The sequence below is a fragment of the Triticum urartu genome, chromosome 7, assembly GCF_003073215.2.
Source record: "Triticum urartu cultivar G1812 chromosome 7, Tu2.1, whole genome shotgun sequence".
Taxonomy (NCBI): domain Eukaryota; kingdom Viridiplantae; phylum Streptophyta; class Magnoliopsida; order Poales; family Poaceae; genus Triticum; species Triticum urartu.
The window spans coordinates 126364741-126383982 of NC_053028.1; the positions used below are offsets into that span (position 1 = coordinate 126364741).

At 44.6% G+C, this 19242-nt stretch overlaps 2 protein-coding genes across 2 annotated transcripts; both read right to left on the bottom strand.

Annotated features, from left to right (window-relative positions):
* Positions 1-9257: 9257 nt before the first annotated feature.
* On the bottom strand, positions 9258-12993 carry LOC125521252 (lysM domain-containing GPI-anchored protein LYP6-like). Its single transcript, XM_048686316.1, has 5 exons — positions 12229-12993; positions 10704-10821; positions 10456-10617; positions 10343-10374; positions 9258-9577 (listed from the first exon to the last, which is right to left on the bottom strand). The coding sequence occupies exons 1-5, from the start codon at positions 12893-12895 to the stop codon at positions 9351-9353; spliced, it is 1206 nt and encodes a 401-aa protein (XP_048542273.1). The 5' UTR covers positions 12896-12993; the 3' UTR covers positions 9258-9350.
* A 1943-nt stretch (positions 12994-14936) lies between these two features.
* On the bottom strand, positions 14937-19030 carry LOC125518001 (probable tyrosine-protein phosphatase DSP2). The gene is made up of 5 exons (XM_048682964.1): positions 18626-19030; positions 18442-18535; positions 15740-15797; positions 15607-15650; positions 14937-15506 (listed from the first exon to the last, which is right to left on the bottom strand). The coding sequence occupies exons 1-5, from the start codon at positions 18913-18915 to the stop codon at positions 15333-15335; spliced, it is 660 nt and encodes a 219-aa protein (XP_048538921.1). The 5' UTR covers positions 18916-19030; the 3' UTR covers positions 14937-15332.
* Between the last annotated feature and the right edge of the window lie 212 nt (positions 19031-19242).

Here is a 19242-nt window from a genome sequence, read left to right on the forward strand (position 1 = left end):
TGATTTGCATGTCTCAAGTGATTCAAAATCAAGTGAGTCCAAACGGTCCATTTGCATGGAGTTTCTTCATGCATATACACCAATAGACATGGTTCGCATGTCTCAAACCTTTCAAAACAAGTGAGCCCAAAGATCCATCAACATGGAGCTTCTTCATGCGTTTTATACCGATATGACTTATGTGGCAGTGCCACAAGTAGGTGGTAATATCATTACTATCTTTTGGCATGAACATGTGTATCACTACGATCGAGATTCAATAAACCATTCATTTCAGGTGTAAGACCATTGAAGGTATTATTCAAATAAACAGAGTAACCATTATTCTCTTTAAATGAATAACCGTATTGCGATAGACATAATCCAATCATGTCTATGCTCAACGCAAACACCAATCTCGATGGTAGAGGGAGCGTGCGATGCTTGATCATATCAACCTTGGAAACACTTCCAACACATATCGTCAGCTCACCTTTAGCTAGTCTCCGTTTATTCCGTAGCTTTTATTTCGAGTTACTAACACTTAGCAACCGAACCGGTATCTAATACCCTGGTGCTACTAGGAGTACTAGTAAAGTACACATTAACATAATACATCCAATATACTTCTATCGACCTTGCCAGCCTTCTTATCTACCAAGTATCTAGGGTAATTCTGCTCCAGTGGCTGTTCCCTTTATTACAGAAGCACTTAGTCTCGGGTTTGGCTTCAACCTTGGGTTTCTTCACTAGAGAAGCAGCTGATTTGCCGTTTCATGAAGCATCCCTTTTTGCCCTTGCCCTTATTGAAACTAGTGGTTTCACCAACCATCAACAATTGATGCTCCTTCTTGATCTCTACTTTTGTGGTGTCAAACATCGCAAATATCTCAAGGATCATCATATATGTCCCTGATATATTATAGTTCATCACGAAGCTCAAGCAGCTTGGTGGTAATGACTTCGGAGAACCATCACTATTTCATCTGGAAGATCAACTCCCACTCGATTCAAGCGATTGTTGTACTCAGACAATCTGAGCACAAGTTCAACAATTGAGCTTTTCTCCCTTAGTTTGTAGGCTAAGAAAATCGTCGGAGGTCTTATACCTCTTGACGTGGGCACGAGCCTGAAATCCCAATTTCAGCCCTCGAAACATCTCATATGTTTCGCGACGTTTCAAAACGTCTTCGGTGCCTCAACTCTAAGCCGTTTAACTGAACTATCACGTAGTTATCAAAATGTGTATGTCAGATGTTCGCAACATCCATAGACAATGTTCGAGGTTCATCACACTGAGCGGTGCATTAAGGACATAAGCCTTCTATGAAGCAATGAGGACAAACCTCAGTTTACGGACCTAGTCCGCATAATTACTACTATCAACTTTCAACTAAATTTTCTCTAGGAACATATCTAAACAGTAGAACTGAAGCGCGAGCTACAACATAATTTGCGAAGACCTTTTGACTATGTTCAGGATAATTAAGTTCATCTTGTGAACTCCCACTCAGATAGACATCCCTCTAGTCATCTAAGTGATTACATGATCCGAGTCAACTAGGCCGTGTCCGATCATCACGTGAGACAGACTAGTCATCATCGGTGAACATCTTCATGTTGATCGTATCTACCATACGACTCATGCTCGACCTTTCGGTCTCTTGTGTTCCGAGGCCATGTCTGTACATGCTAGGCTCGTCAAGTCAACCTAAGTGTTTCGCGTGTGTAAATCTGTCTTACACCCGTTGTATGTGAACGTTAGAGTCTAACACCCGATCATCACGTGGTGCTTCGAAACAACGAATTGTCGCAACGGTGCACAGTTAGGGGGAACACTTTCTTGAAATTATTATGAGGGATCATCTTATTTACTACCATCGTTCTAAGTAAACAAGATGCATAAACATGATAAACATCACATGCAATCAAATAGTGACATGATATGGCCATCATCACTTTGCTCCTCTTGATCTCCATCTTCGGGGCTCCATGATCATCATCGTCACCGGCATGACACCATGACCTCCATCATTATGATCTCTATCATCGTGTCTTCATGAAGTTGTCTCGTCAACTATTACTTCTACTACTATAGCTAACGGTTAGCAATAAAGTAAAGTAATTACATGACGTTTATGTTGACACGCAGGTCATAAATAAATTAAGACAACTCCTATGGCTCCTGCCGGTTGTCATACTCATCGACATGCAAGTCGTGATTCCTATTACAAGAACATGATCAATCTCATACATCACATATATCATTCATCACATCCTTTTGGCCATATCACATCACATAGCATACCCTGCAAAAACAAGTTAGACGTCCTCTAATTGTTGTTTGCATGTTTTACGTGGCTGCTATGGGTTTCTAGCAAGAACGTTTCTTACCTACGCAAAAACCACAACGTGATATGCCAATTGCTATTTACCCTTCATAAGGAGCCTTTTCATCGAATCCGATCCGCTAAAGTGGGAGAGACAGACACCCGCTAGCCACCTTATGCAACTAGTGCATGTCAGTCGGTGGAACCAGTCTCACGTAAGAGTACGTGTAAGGTCGGTCCGGGCCGCTTCATCCCACAATGCCACCGAATCAAGATTGGACTAGTAACGGTAAGCATATTGAACAAAATCAACGCCCACAACTACTTTGTGTTCTACTCGTGCATAGAAACTACGCATAGACCTAGCTCATGATGCCACTGTTGGGGAACGTAGCATATATTCAAAATTTTCCTACGTGTCACCAAGATCTATCTATGGAGTCATCTAGCAACGAGGGAGGAGTGGATCTACATACCTTGTAGATCGCGCGCGGAAGCGTTCAAGAGAACGGGATTGATGGAGTCGTACTCGTCGTGATCCAAATCACCGATGATCCTAGCGCCGAACGGACGGCACCTCCGCGTTCAACACACGTATGGAGCAGCGACGTCTCCTCCTTCTTGATCCAGCAAGGGGAAAGGAGAGGTTGATGGAGATCCAGCAGCACGACGGCGTGGTGGTGGAAGTAGCGGGATTCCAACAGGGCTTCGCCAGCCAAGCGCTGCGGGAGGAGGGAGATGTGTCATGGGAGGGAGAGGGAGGCGCCAGGGCTTAGGTGTTGCTGCCTCCCTTCCCCCCACTATATATAGGGCCAAGGGGGGGGGGGGCGCAGCCTTGGCCCTTCCTCCAAGGAAGGGTGCGGCCAGCCAAGGGAGGAGTCCATCCTCCCCAAGGCACCTAGGAGGTGCCTTCCCCCTTTAGGACTCTTCCTTTCCCTCTTCTCTTGGCGCATGGGCCTCTTGGGGCTGGTGCCCTTGGCCCATATAGGCCAAGGCGCACCCCCTACAGCCCATGTGGCCCCCCCCCGGGGCAGGTGGCCCCATCCGGTGGACCCCCGGGACCCTTCCGGTGGTCCCGGTACAATACCGGTGACCCCGAAACTTGTCCCGATGGCCGAAATAGCACTTCCTATATATAATTCTTTACCTCCGGACCATTCCGGAACTCCTCGTGACGTCCGGGATCTCATCCGGGACTCCGAACAACTTTCGGGTTACCGCATACTAATATCTCTATAACCCTAGCGTCACCGAACCTTAAGTGTGTAGACCCTACGGGTTCGGGAGACATGCAGACATGACCGAGATGACTCTCCGGTCAATAACCAACAGCGGGATCTGGATACCCATGTTGGCTCCCACATGTTCCACGATGATCTCATCGGATGAACCACGATGTCAAGGACTTAATCAATCCCGTATACAATTCCCTTTGTCTATCGGTACGACACTTGCCCGAGATTCGATCGTCGGTATCCCGATACCTTGTTCAATCTCGTTACCGGCAAGTCTCTTTACTCGTTCCGTAACACATCATCCCGTGATAAACTCCTTGATCACATTGTGCACATTATGATGATGTCCTACCGAGTGGGCCCAGAGATACCTCTCCGTTTACACGGAGTGACAAATCCCAGTCTCGATTCGTGCCAACCCAACAGACACTTTCAGAGATACCTGTAGTGTACCTTTATAGCCACCCAGTTACGTTGTGACGTTTGGCACACCCAAAGCACTCCTACGGTATCCGGGAGTTGCACAATCTCATGGTCTAAGGAAATGACACTTGACATTAGAAAAGCTTTAGCATACGAACTACATGATCTTGTGCTAGGCTTAGGATTGGGTCTTGTCCATCACATCATTCTTCTAATGATGTGATCCCGTTATCAATGACATCCAATGTCCATGGTTAGGAAACCATAACCACCTATTGATCAACGAGCTAGTCAACTAGAGGCTTACTAGGGACATGGTGTTGTCTATGTATCCACACATGTATCTGAGTTTCCTATCAATACAATTCTAGCATGGATAATAAACGATTATCATGAACAAGGAAATATAATAATAACTAATTTATTATTGCCTCTAGGGCATATTTCCAACAAGAAGATGGTGCTTACTGCTCGTTGGTGAAGAAGCTTCCCGGGACGGAAAGCTTGAAGGGGGGCGTGGTGGCATAGGTTCGGGCAGTCAGCCGAAGGGGGCTCAATAGGTGAGGCAATCATCGGGAGTTGCCGCCAATTATTCGAGGGGGAGGAGGGGAGGGGGGCGCCCAAGCTCGCGACATCTCCCCGCTTGCATGAGACCGGCGCCACGTTTCCCCTACCTGCACGAGACGAGCATGGCTGAGGGAAAACTATCGATTCTACCATTTCCTAACTAACCAACCTCCTCGCTTTCGGACTACTGCCCATTACTGCTTGCTAATGATGATGGCCCTAAGAAGCCCAAATCATTTCGCTTCGAGAACCACTGGATCAAGATGCCGGGTTTCCAAAAAATTGTCGCAGATGCTTGGAATGAAGATTCCTTACATGTGGAGCCATATCATAGGCTCTTCCATAAACTCAAGACCACCGGCCACAGATTGCGTTCCTGGAGCAAATCTCTATTTGCAAAGGCAAAGGTCCAACTTCATATGGCCCTAGAGGTCATCCTACACCTTGATCTTGCTCAGGAACAAAGAGAGCTTTCTCCTGAAGAAATGGACCTTCGAAAAAGGCTAAAGAGGAAAATAATTGGATGGGCTTTGTTGGAAAAATCTAGGAAAAGGCAAAACTCAAGAATCACTAATCTAAAAGAGGGAGATGCCAACACCCGCTATTTCCACCTCCGTGTGAACCATCGTAGGAGAAAAAATTTCATCCATCGCCTCAAGCACAACAATGGCTGGGTCACGGGTCACACGCAAAAGGAAGAAATTATCCATCGTCACTTCAAGAACATCGCCAAGAAAGGCCCTCCACGCAATATTGATATCAACTGGAACATTTTACGGTCCCCTGATTGTGACCTTCGGAATTTGGATGAGAATATCTCTGAAGAGGAGGTGAAGGAGGCTATCTTTGCCATGCCTGCGGACAAGGCCCCGGGTCCTGATGGTTTCATTGGCGCCTTTTTCAAGTCATGCTGGAGCACAATAAAGGGGGACATTATGATGGCCATTAGACACTTCTCTGATCTTCATGCCTCCCACTTCCACTGGCTAAACTCTGCGGATGTCGCTCTCATCCCAAAGAAAGATGGTGCTGAGGATATTTTAGACTTTCGCCCCATTAGCCTTATACATGCCATTGCGAAGATTATAGCTAAAGTCATGTCCAACCGATTAGCCCCCCACATGCATAATCTTGTCTCTCAAGCCCAAAGTGCCTTCATCAAAAGGAGATGCATTCATGACAACTTCATGTATGTGCGCAATCTGGCAAGGCGTTTCCACCGCAACAGACGCCCGCTCTGCTATTCAAGCTTGACATTAAAAAGGCCTTCGACTCAGTTAGATGGGACTACCTCCTTGAGCTGCTAAGCCACCTGGGATTCCCTCCGCGTTTTCGGGGTTGGGTGTCAGCCCTTCTGTCCTCCGCGTCGTCATGAGTTCTGCTCAACGGTGTTCCTGGCTGCCCCATCCCGCTTGGCCAGGGGCTAAGACAGGGAGATCCAATGTCCCCTCTTCTCTTCGTGCTCGCCATCGACCCTCTTCACCATATACTTCGAAAGGCCACTGAGCAAGGCAACCTACACCCGCTTGGCGGTAATGCCATGGTGATCCGTGCCTCGCTTTATGCGGATGATGCTGCCGTGTTCCTTGCGCCCATTAAAGCTGACGTCGATTTTTCACGGACTCCCTTGCGCGGTTTGGAGAGGTCACCGATTTGACCATGAACTGCTCTAAAAGTTTGGTTGCTCCGATTCGGTGTGGAAACTTAGACCTTGATGATATCCTGCATTCCTTTCTGGCCAGCCGCTCATCATTCCCCATGAAATACCTTGGTTTGCCTCTATCGGTTAAAGGTCTGAAGCGCATGCACTTCCAGCCGCTCGAAGATAAGATCGCTACCCAGCTCACCCCTTGGATTGGCAAACTAATGGCTGCTCCGGGCAGAGCAGTACTGGTCAAGTCGGTCATCACGGCCACTGCCATTTATTACATGACAGCGCTAAATCTTCCAGTTCAGGTCATGAAAAAGATTGATTCCCTTTGACGAGCTTTTCTATGGGCTGGGTGTGATAAGGTCACTGGTGGCAATTGCAAGATCAATTGGGAGCAGGTGTGCAAGTCCAAGGCTCATGGTGGCCTAGGTATTTTGAATCTGGACAAATTTGCTACAGCCCTTAGAATCCGCTGGCTTTGGGCAGAGTGGGTGGATCCGGTTAAGCCTTGGGTTCATCCGGGAAGCCCATGTGATGAAAATGATAAAGATATCTTCGCGGCGGCCACCAAGGTGTTCGTTGGGGATGGCCTTCGTGCCTCTTTCTGGGAATCTGCATGGCTAGATGGGATCAGGCCCAAAGACATTGCACCACATATTTTCGAAATATCGAAGAAAAGTGGTTGTTCGGTCCACAAGGCTTTGCAGGACAACTTTTGGGTCTCCAAGGTGAATACCGCTGAAATCACCAACGTCAGTCATCTTACTGAGTTCATCAACCTTTGGGGAAAGATTTCACATGTTCATCTCCGTCCGGATGTGCCAGATTCTATTACCTGGAAGCTCACTAAGGATGGACTTTATTCGGCGGCGACGGCCTACAAAGCTCAGTTCCTTGGTTTGGTCGACACAGCAATGCCTTTGATGGTGTGGAAAAACTGGGCTCCCCCCAAATGCAAGTTCTTCGCCTGGCTCGTTATCAATAACAGGATTTGGACGGCGGATAGGCTACATCGCCGGGGATGGCCAAACTGCCACCTTTGCCCCCTATGTAAGCAAGTTCAAGAGTCGGCTGCACACTTCCTATTCCAATGCCGCTACACCGTCAGAGTTTGGGGGATGATTAAGACTTGGCTTGGCCTTGTTGATGTGCAGCCTGCAGATTGGGTGGCTATAGGTTCCGTCAAGGATTGGTGGCAACTCAATGCCTGTAGCATCTCGCAATCTCGGAGGGCGCTCATCTCTTTAATGATGCTTATCTCGTGGGAAATCTGGAAGGAGAGAAATGCTCGTGTCTTCCGCAACACCGCGGTGCCGGTGGGGGTTATTGTTGCTAAAATCAAAGAGGAGGCTTCCATGTGGTGCCTGGCAGGCGCAAAATTTTTGAGTAATGTAATGCCGCGAGAGTAATGCTTTGTAATTCGGCCTTGGGCCAAAACCTCTATTTCTTCTTCTTAATCAATGAAAATGGCAAATCTTTTGCCTTATTTCAAAAAAAAAACTAACCAAATGGGTCAAAATTGCATGTGGATGTTGCGGTCAACCGCCTCATGTGAATTACATGCATGCTTGTGAGCAAAAAATCCGGGTAGCGGACTGAGGGTGGTTTGGAGATCGGTCGAATAAAGCATCATTTAGAGCAAGCCTAGCATTTCGCTCACTAGAAACAGGAAATAGATGGGCAAATTCTATTGAACGTCCACTACATCCAATAGTTGCCCAAACACACAGGCGGGCGAGCGATCATTCGCGGTGAGCTGGCCCATTGAGGGCTCCTTTGATTCAAAGAAATTTTATAGGATTTTTGAAGGATTGAAATTCTTAGGATTTTTTTCTATGTTGCTCCTTTGATTCATAGGATTGAATCCCATAAAGAATTTTTTCTATGGAATCTTTTGTACTACATTTCATAGGAAATCTAACATCCACTACAACTTTTTTTTACAATTCCTTTGTTTTTCCTGTGCAGTCAAACACTCATTGCTAATCCTATAGGATTCAAGTGGGCATGCCATTCCAATCCTATACTTTTCCAATTCCTACGTTGTCAAAATCCTAAGAATCAAAGAGGCCCTGAGCGTAGCCTAGTGTAGGATTTCCTACTGATTTTTGGGAACCTTCTAGAAGGTTCCAATACTGATTTTCTTTTTATGTTGTTTTAGTTGTTTTTGTGATTTTCTTTCCGCTTTTTCCTTTTCCTTATTATTTTTCTCTCTTTCCTTTTTTTCTCTTTTTTCAATGAACAAACTTTATGAGAAATGCTTGTTATTTTTTCACAATTTAAAAATAATGTTCTCGTTTTCAATAAATGTTCACAAATTTCAAAAACGATTATGCTCTAAAAAATTAAAAAGTTCATGTTTCGAAAAAGTTCAAAATTTTGATTTTTCAGATTTAAAAGAAATTCACAATTTTACAAATTTTTCACGTTTTCAAGATTTGTTCAAAAATTAATAAAATGACTGGAAATTTTCATGAAACCTTACGGTTTTAAAAATAGTTCCCAATTAATTTCAAAAAAAGTATTCGCATTTTTCATAAAATATTCATATTTTCAAAAATGTTCAAAATAACAAAAAGTAAAATCACCCTAGTGAACCAGCTAGCTACAGTGTCCGTTTCACTACAGTGCCCTCCAGGCACTACAATAGCCGAATCCCTGGAGTAGTTTTTTTTAGGCTAATAAAAAAGCTAGTTGTTTTTTTCTAGGCAAAAGCTACAGTAGCTGGGTCAGTCGGTACAGTTTGCGCGTCTATTTGACGCAAAACACGTCACATAGGAGGTCTCATATAGATGCTCCCTGTGAACTTGACTTGTCTTCTTTTTTCTTCTGCCATATAATGCGTTTGGTTTCATTTATTTTAAGTTGTCTTCCTTATTTCTTCTGCCATTTAATGAGTTTGGTTTCGGGGGGAAATTGTACTACCAAGCTACGTAGATATGTTGACCGAGATCTGATGAACCACAAACTTGGATGCAACAGATACAGCACAATTTTGTAGAGAAGCAAGCCTGTAAAAAATGGAGAACCCTGCTGAAACTCCAAACGTAGTTAGACACACTGAGCAAGAGAGGAGCTAGAAAACCTTGTCGTCGAGTTTCCACCGGGCCCAAATGAGGGCCCCGTCCGGTACAAATACATTCAATAATATCCCTACAGAAGAATTCACATATGCAGGTAGAAGACTAGAGAAAGAATGAGGATCATTTGATGCAGCTGATGCACTGAGGGCGAGAGGCTTCCAGCAAGAGAATGGGAGGACGCTCCAGGGTCAGACGAACCAGGAACATCACCACCTGCCTCCCCAGGTCCTGGCGAAGGCGATGGAGCAAGGTACGAGTCGTGGATTGCTGCGGTGGACGGCTCCATGAGTGGAGGAACTTGATGCGGTCCTGTGAGGGGAGGAGCAATATACAGATAAGAAACAGGAGTTTGCCCAGGACAAGCAGGAGAATGAAAAGAAAACGTGTAGCAGTACTAAGCATATGCCTTTCTTGTATCTTGAAAATGAGGTTGAAGTTGATCCTGAATTTAGCATGCAAGTAGAAAATTCCCTTATTCGGTACTAAAAAATTCTTTCAGATTACGTTGAAACCTGGCAGTTGTTTTCACCTGATTTTCCATTGTTCAATGTATCCAAACAAGAAGTCAAAAACTATTTGGTGTTAATCGATCGGACTCTGGGAATGCTTGATGCGGCTTGGTTCAAGTTTCAGTATTTCACAAGCATATTAGGCCTCCTTTGGTTCATAGGGTAGGAAAATCATAGGAAATGAGATGACATGTATCTCAAATCCTATGAATATGATAGGAAAGGAGTTGCCCTTTGGTTCACATCATAGGATTTTTTCCACTGAGTCTAGCCTAATGTTTATTTTCCTATAAATGTGAATGATACAAAGAATTCCTCCATAGGAATAGGATCCTATTCCTACAAATCAAAGGGGTGTAAAGGATCCTATCCTATGAAATTCCTACAAGATTCCTCCAAACCAAAGAAGGCCTTAATGATATTTCCGAAACATGTTTCAATATCAATGCATTTTCACTCATCTCCTTGTCCTTTTGGATGATAAGTATAAATAGTTGCATACAGTTTTCGGTAGGCAGTACTCAATTGTAGAGTGGACTAAATGGGAAGAAAACAGAATACTTACCAGGGCATGTAGGTTGAAGACCCGAGGACAGCCTGCAAACGCAAAGATGTATTATGTAAGTATCTTCAACCCGGAGAAGCTGAACAAAGATTATTTGTTTTCTTTTTGCTTACGATGTGGTAATGCTTCCGTTAACGAAGCCAGCATAGCTGCAAGACGAGACACCGCAGCCACCGCTGGTGGGCTGGGTAGTCACATTACCAAGCATTAGACTGCTATTGGAGCACTGCATACTTGAACATGACGTTCCTAATGAAGCTGGAGTGCAGTACAGACTGCGGGGGAAGAGAAAATGGAGATTACAGTCTGAAACTCACTTCAGTAATACAACTACATTGAACAAAAGACAAGGTAACTTTACTTGAGATCCCCTGGCCCACAGCTACATTCCACACAGTTACCAGCAGTAAGTGCATATGTCCCGTTTGCCACGAGCAATCCATAGTCCGAAGCAAAGTTAGGAAACGTAGACGCGCATGCTAATCAGAGAAACAAATAGCAGGCATCATTAGAAAAATAAACAGAGAGGTACCAAAGCAGGCAAGCAGATCCAATTCAACTATCAGTACTGAACATAGTTAACCATCAGCAAAAAAAAGGGCAGCCTGGTGCACGTAGCTCCTGCTTGCGCAGGGTCCAGGGAAGGGTCCGACCACTTTGGGTCTATAGTACACAGCCTTTCCCTACATTTCTGCAAGAGGCTGTTTCCAGGACTTGAAGGCAACAGCTTTACCGGCCAAGGCTCCCCTTTCATAGTTAACCATCAGCAAAAAGAGGAAAATCAATTGAAGTAAAAGAACCCTTAGATGAATAAAAGTAAAGATCCATCAATTAACATTTATAAGTATGTGTCATCTTATTCCTGTGTTTTTCCTATTAATATTTTTTCTAATTCCTATTATCCAAAGGAAAAGCTAGCATACTGATTGATATGTGCACTCAACATGAGAGCTCATAACAATCATGGTATCCACATCACCTATGTACCTCACCAAACACAGAAAAGTTAATCTTTTACAACCTAGCAGGCTCAAGCATGCTTTATCCCAATCCTGGACCACCGATATGAAAGAGATTAAAATGTATTTATGCATCCAACATTCGTCAAATCCAAACGTTGACGTTCATCAAATGGCCGCTGTCTGTTGGGCCTTGTGGAAATGTTGGAGCAATATGCTAATTCAGTACAAGATTCTGACTCAGCCTAATGAAGCTGCACGCGGACCCGGACTTATCAATCTTTTGCTGCACTGACAAACATAGGAGCTGGAAGATGACTTATGTTTATTTGTAAAAAAGGCTGTCGGCTTATGAGTGAAATAGGCGAGGAAAATAATGCATACAGCTCCACATAGATGAACACCAAAATGAGCATTTGATCTGATCATTCAAAGTAATTGCCAAAAGCCAAAATTCCGAATCTGAATAACCAGAGCACTGCCATCCAACCGCCAACTGTGCAAATGACTGTCGTTTTAGTATCGGTTCCAAAAATACTTTGGTGTTTAATTGTTCACGGTAGTTCCATTCCTCGCTCTATCCTTTTGGGCCTGGGCTGCAACCTGGTAATAATCATAGTATGTTGTATGCAAACAATCTTTAGCTTTCAATATAAAGCCAGGCCCCGTGCCTTTTGTCTAAAAAAGCTTAACATTTCTCATGGCCTAAAGTATCACCAATCTGCCGCTTTACAGCCTTCACAATGGTCTTTTTGTATCTGTTGCAAGTATAAAACGGAGAAGCGAAAAAGTATTCACGGCTATTGGTGAGATTACATCCGCAGATAACATCATAGCACAATTGGTTGGAAAATGATGTGGAATGTGTTGAGGCAGTCGGGTTCAGTGGCAGCGTTAATCGATCCTGCTATTGGGAAAATATTTTACCTGATAATGGAACTGCAAGGATGTCGCCGGGTGCCACGACGGGGCTCCCCATGGCATTCACATTGCTGAGATCCGTGACAGTGGTGGCGTGGCTGGCGGCGATGGATTGCACGGTGTCCCCGACCCGCACGACGTAGGAGAGGTAGACGGCGGGGAGGTTGTTGTCGGTGGAGTTGAGGCAGACGCAGGGGAAGGGGACGACGAGAATCTGGCCGGCGTCGAGCAGCGCGTCGGGGTCCGCCTCGGCGAGCCCGTTGGCGCTGCGGATCTGGTCGGCGGAGGCGAGGCCCGCGAAGACGACGTCGGCGACGGTGGCGAGGGTGTCGGCGGGGCGCGCGGCGTAGCGGACGGAGACGGACTTGCGGACGCCGTCGGCGCAGGCGCAGCGGGTGGGGACGCGGAGGAGGAGCCCCGCGGGGAGGATCCGGTTGGCGGCGCCGGGGGAGGCGAAGTCGAGCGCGTTGGCGGCCAGCAGCGCCGCCGGGTCCGCGCCGAAGAGCGCCGCCACCTCGGAGACCTTCATGTCGGCGTAGAGCGAGTAGCCGAGCAGCGCCGCGCACGAGTCGGCGCTGGAGCAGGGCTCGATCGTGGTCTTCGCCGCCGCGCCGCCGGCCGCCGCGAGGATCACCAGCAGCGCCGCCGCGGCCGCGGCCGCCGGCCTCGACATTGGGGCCCGGCGAGGGGCTTAGGGTTGGGGCCTCGGGGGGGAGGGGGGGAGTGGGGAGCTGAGCTCGAGCTCTCTCTCGGCTTTTGGCTGCACAGTGTGCGGACTGGGAATCGAAATTTTTGGCGAGGAGCCGAGACTGCCGACTAGGCGAGAAGGGTGTGGAGGCTTCAGATGCCACGCAGGTGGCCGGTTGGCCAGCTGTCTATGACATGTGGGTGCCATGTCGGCGGACCCCAACCGTCGGTGGGAGGGAGGTTGTTTTCTGGCAGAATCTGTGTCTTGTGCGTGGAGGAGGGGACCCATATCTCGTGACCAACTCTATTTATGTCGGGTAAATTGAATTTTTTGTCCCCGAAATTTTTAAGTACTTTGATGATTTGCCTTGTTTCCATTGCAATTTATCATTTGCCACAAAGATGGTTGCATTCCTTTTTCTTTTCTTTTTTTTTGCGGGGAGATGGTTACATTCTTTCAGGGTTTAGCAGGAGGAGACGTTTCGTCGACTACAAAAGTGTATGTGACGACTTCGTCAATCTCAAGATATTATGCCGCCACAAGGTGCTAATCCAGCTGCCCGACCTCTGGCCTGCCAAACAATCCTCACCGATTATTGTGTCGCCCGGCTCCCCCTCCCCCATGCATGCTGCTTCTTCGTCGGGATACCCAGGTTTTTTGTTTCATTTCTTTACTTTTTTTGGTTTTCTTCTCCAATTTTCTCTTTCCTGTTTATTACTTTTTAGTTTTTGAAAAGCTGTTCATAATTTAAAATTTAAAAAACAACACGTTTTCAATTTTGGGGGATTTCAAAAACTGTTTGTATTTTAAAAAATTGTTCACAGATTAAAAAAACATGCTCTCAAAATGTTTCGGCTTTAAAAAGTTGGAATTTCCTATTTTTTTGTCCTTTTGTGAATTTTTTTAAACACAAGCAAAATTTGAAATTATCAACAATTTTCTGAAATTTCATTTTTTGTGAAAAATCAAACAATGAAAATATGATTTTTTAATAAAAATTGTGAACTTTTTTATGACAATGCAAATAGTTTTTGAAACTTTAAAACACTTTTTTAATTGTTTTGATTTTTTTGAATATTTTAACATTTTCCGAAGACTCAAACATTTTTCCAAAATTGCGGATTTTTTTCTTAAACTGCAAACACTTTTAAAATTTGCAAAATAAAATTGAAGAAATAAAAATTATTTTTTTGGGATTTTTTGAATTGTGAATTCCAGATATTTTTCTAGAAAACACGAAAAAATTGTTCCTTCCGATTTTATTTTGAAAAACGATCATATCTAAAAAGATATTGAACATTTTCTAAATTTTTGAAAAAAAGAAACAGAAAAGAAAATAATGAAAAAATGAAATAATAAAGAATTAATAAGGAAAAGAAAAAGATGTGCGGTTTGGGGGAATGTGCCAGCCTAATTTACACGACCCTGTGTGTTTTGGCTACTATTTGCCGTAGTGAGCGGCAAATAGGATTTTCCACAGTCCCTACCCTACAACTTTTACACTAGAGAATTCGACTACCGTAGAAAGCAAGAAGGAAATTCATGTTACTTCACTGTAAAAATCATGTTACTTTTTTTAACACAAATCATGTTACTTCTTTATACGGGAAACTAGCGAGAGCATTGTTTATTGTATAGACCGAAAATAAAAGAAAAACATCTACAAGTGTAATTTCTATCTCACACTGAAACTTGTGAAAACAGTGGTACAGCATTAGTTATGTTATTTGCAAACAGAAGAGTCCAGATTTTGTCTCACAAGGACCTGCCATGTCTTATCGTGTGTAGACGAATTACATGATCTCCTGGAGAGGTTGTTCGTCGTATGGATTTCACATGAACAGCCCCCTCGTGGAGTTGTGGTCTCAAATGTCTACTACTCCCTCCGTCCCATAATATAAGAGTGTAGTATCAAAAACGCTCTTGTATTATGGGATGGAGGGAGTACAGGTTAGTATCACCCGCCATTCATACGCTCATTACTCATTAAGTTCTATGTGTACCAGACCAATCAGTCGCATGCCAATGCCATGCCAAAAGCCTCTGATTAATATAGATGCATTCATGCAAAGAAGAGCCAAGCTCTCTGCCTAGCAATGCTGCTCGAGTACAGAGCTTCAGTACCCGAAAACAATGGTGAATTCATCGCAAGAGTAACCGAAGAAAAAGAAAACCTCTTGCAATCCTACCCACAACTTTCTGGTTCTTAGGATCTGCAGGGACCTGAGCAGGGAAAAAATAGAGCTCTCAAGTTCTTCTTCAATCTTCTTTTTTGCAGAGGTCTTGTCACTATCTCATGGATTCATTCTACGGGTTCCAAAAATTATTCACTGCTGATTCGGTTCAGTGACCGCCGGAGGACAGCATGGAGATGTACTAGAATCTGGGAGGACGGCGGGGGCGAGCGATCACTCGCCCTTGGTTAACAATGTGAGTTGGTCAGGTGCTTCAAGCTCGCGACGTCGAACAGCTCCATGAATCTCAGGTCGGTGCTCCTCACTTTCGCAGCGGCGAAGCGCTGGTACTCGTCGAAGACCGAAGACAGGCACCATTTCTGCAACTTCCTCATGCAACCGACGACGCATCCAGTTCGGTGCTGCAGATACAAACGAGAGTATTGCACGGTGAGTAAGTAGAAAGTTATCGACTTGAAGATACCAGCTGAAAAGCGTCAAATGAAAACTGATTAAGCTTACCTTGCCTCTCTTGCAGTGAATAAGTAATGGCTGATTTCTTACATCTGGAAGAAAGAAAACGAAAGGAGTAAGAGAGATGAAATGCTGTGATGGAGGTGACCGATATGGGAAGGATCAATGGAAGATGAAGTACCTAGGACAACTTTAAGCGCCTCCCGGATTTTCTCATCGGGTATCTCGACGAATGGTTCCTGCAGTAACAGAGTTTCAGGCATTGTCAGACCAGGCATCAGATTCTGGACATAAATGGTGGAATTATCAAGACTTTAGAATTAATTACACACACAATGAGCAGTTGTAACATGAAATTGGTGTATAGAGTTACATATAAATCTATAGCATTGATAAATATTGTACGCTAAATGTACCAAGGTCCAGTAAAGGCTGAACCAGACAAAGAAAAATAGATGACCAATTCCTTGAAATCTTTCTGCTGGTTAGCTAGTGCCCCAGTTTCTTTATTTCAGTGGTTTCAACAAATTAGATCTTATTATATTGGAGAAAAACCCCAACTTGCCATGTCTGTCTATCAAGTGACATGATTTTCTTCATAAAAAGAAGTAGCGTTCAGTATAAGGTCAACTATCCATCATGTATTATTTTTGAAGGTAGGACTACAAACCACATTTGGATGTCCCTGCTGACTAATAATTATAATTGCAAAAAAAGTCTGACAATGACAACGCTAATCTAAGAAACTATGACACACAGACCAATAGGAAGGAACAAACCAGCTTTACAGCAACAGAACAACCGGTTCGTATAAATGACAAATCTACTTAATTATGCATTAGGTCATGGATGACCTGGGAGTTCAGACATAAAAAAAAAAGAAATAATTGGGGTAGTTTCTTGTCATTCATAGCATCAGTCAAAAGCAATAAAATATGTTTTTGACACTATAAATATGATTTGTCTTGACCGCTTCACCAGTTCCCAAATAATTAAAACGGACTAGTCACAAAAAAGTACTTTTATTCAAAAAAAAAAGTACTGGATTCAGAATATCTAAAGCAACATTATAATAAAGAAAACTGTAGTCACCCCTTGAAAAAAAATCTGGAAGCTTTGCCCACAACTATATCACAATTGTCATCAATGAACTGAGCAAATAATGGCACCTAAACCTCCACAAGTAAAAGGGTAAAATTCTAGAAAATATTTTTCAGCTACAATATGTGTCCCTTCAAAAATTGTTGTACAATTTAATTCTTAAAGAAGTATGGAACTTCACATACCAACAATCTACTGCAAGTTTTGTTCATAAGTGGCATGAAATTCTTTTAAATTAAGGTAAAATTACATGTAAAACACCATGACATTTGCTATTCAGGAAAACCAGCAAGAACACATGGAGAAGCAGCACCGCATATGCCAACATCAGATGCAAAGCATCAGCGAGGTACATGGTCACATGAAAACAGGGAACTGTACAACAACAAAAATGAAAAAGGTTTCATCTAAAATATGATTTCACATGCTCAGATCTATCATTGCTAGATCCCTGGCACAAACCATATGTGGCGATCTAATCAATCATCCAGCCTAATTTTTTTTTTGCGGGTATCCAGCCTAAAAATTATATAGGACTGAAACCTAGCATGATAAATCAGCAATCATTTTGCCAGCAGGAAGAATCCAATGTATTGTCCTCCATGCTCAGTTCCATCTACTCGGTGAACAGAGCAATTTACGGATCTCGAAAAACTGTGGCAGATCTAGGCCTCCAGTGTTATCCCCTCTCATCAAGAACAGAACAACACTGGACATGCGCCCGCTATCATTGTGTGCCATACTGACATGCCCTCAATTATTTCCTTTTCTTTCTTACTTGTGAAAAAAATGTTTTTCTGAGGCATAGTGAAAAACTACCACTTGTTCTTTTATCCTCTTCAGTGCGTGAGCTTTTTATACATTTTCGTCCAACTTGACTCGGGCAGCTAGATCAGTCCAATATCAACTTAACGCATGGACCATTGTGGATTAGGTTGCCAAACAGAGCACATAACAACTAGTAGTGCTGCATGCATCAACCAAGAATTTTAATTCACAAAACCGGGCATAGCCTGTTGGGACCATTAAAGCTGCTTAAAACGACCTAAAGAGCAAGAGCATATGGCGTGAATAGGAGTTACAGGCCCCATGAGCTGCTCACACTGAAGCCTCTACAAGAAAATTCCTGTACCAAATAAATTGTGTCCTTCTTGCAAACAAAAAATCAAAAACAAAAAACAAATAGTCCATGAGCTACCTACTTTGCAGAAACAGTGAAAATATCAATCAAACAAGAAAAGGAAAAGAAAAGAAAAACTAAGAAAATAAAATGAAAGGGGATAATGGAGATGCTTTGTGAACTATGCACACTCACTACCAGCCTTGTTATCACAGGAGCAAACCAATTAGAAACCATCGAGAATATTAGGATTTTTTTTGGGTTTAAAATCAGCAGCACAGCTGGGTCGATTAATCAAACCAATGCTGAAAGGGACCACCGCCGATGTGGCGTAAAACTTGAAAAATCCCCAGGCTGGTGGTAGGAGGAAGGAGATAGATGCGCCTATTAGGCAAGTCAGTTGATAACAAATAAAATCCAGCCAGGGACGCATTGGATTCTCCCCCGAGCCACCTAGGCGAGTATTCACTAATCTAGGACGCGTAATAGCGACATGATCAACGGCCTCGGTTCTTGGCAAGCAATTCTCGTATCTCCCGGAAAGTAATCATGATTATCTATCTATAACCTGTGATTCTGCCTTCCCCAAGAATTGCCATCAAGAGAAACACGTAGAAGAGAATTTCATAAAAGCAAAGCCAGATTGTTCGTCTTTTGGTTACCTTGCGGCCCTCGATTCCGAACTGGTGGAGCTTGATTCCGTTCTTCTCGAGGAACTCCGTGTTAATCTCCGGGTACGGCTCCGGGCAGAGGTACCTGAGCGATGATGAGCCGACGGACGTCAGAACACGAGCAGCGCAATAATTGCAGGCATGCGGAGCAGGGAGGGGCGGGGAGGATCCTCACACGATGGAGCGGAGGTTGAGGGACTTGAGGAAGCGGAAGTTGGCGGCGGCCGGGAAGCCGGAGCGGTAGATGCCGTCGTCGACCATGGCGAAGTTGAGCGGCGGCACGAGCGTGGCCTCGTCGTAGCCCCCCGCCCCGGCCGCCGCCAGCAGCGGCGGCAGCGGCGGGGGCATGGGGAAGATCTTGGGGGGCTTCTCGTGCTTCCACAGCTCGAGGCCGCTCATCTCCATGGCCTCCTCCCGCTGCCCCGCCTCCAGGGCCCTCTGCCTGGGCATGATTTCCAGCTTCATGATGGCGCCCGGTCTCGCACGGGGGCAGGGACAGGGGCAGAACCGTAAAATCCCCCACGAGATGGGTGTGCTTTGTGTGCGTGATGGCTTGAGCGGTGTGGGTGTGATGGCCTAACTGGAAGGCAGAGGTTATTTATAGCAGAGGATGGATGAAGGAAGGAAGAGAGGGAAACTCCAAAAGGTTGCAAGAGGGGGAAAAGGTGGGTAATTGGAGGAAGGAAGGGAACTCCAAGAAAAAAGTGTGATGATGATTGATGAGGAGAGGTGAAATTTTTGGGATAAGGAGGTGATTTAATGTGTGTTATGACATCTAGAGTGTCTACTAGC

Coding starts and splice junctions, on each gene's coding strand:
- LOC125521252 (XM_048686316.1), bottom strand. CDS start 12,895: ATGTCGAGGCCGGCGGCCGCGGCCGCGGCGGCGCTGCTGGTGATCCTC. Junction 10,822..12,228: donor CCTTGCAGTTCCATTATCAG/GTAAAATATTTT, acceptor TTCTCTGATTAG/CATGCGCGTCTACGTTTCCT. Junction 9,578..10,342: donor TCTTCAACCTACATGCCCTG/GTAAGTATTCTG, acceptor CTCCCCTCACAG/GACCGCATCAAGTTCCTCCA.
- LOC125518001 (XM_048682964.1), bottom strand. CDS start 18,915: ATGAAGCTGGAAATCATGCCCAGGCAGAGGGCCCTGGAGGCGGGGCAG. Junction 18,536..18,625: donor CTCAACCTCCGCTCCATCGT/GTGAGGATCCTC, acceptor ATCATCGCTCAG/GTACCTCTGCCCGGAGCCGT. Junction 15,507..15,606: donor TTCACTGCAAGAGAGGCAAG/GTAAGCTTAATC, acceptor TTGTATCTGCAG/CACCGAACTGGATGCGTCGT.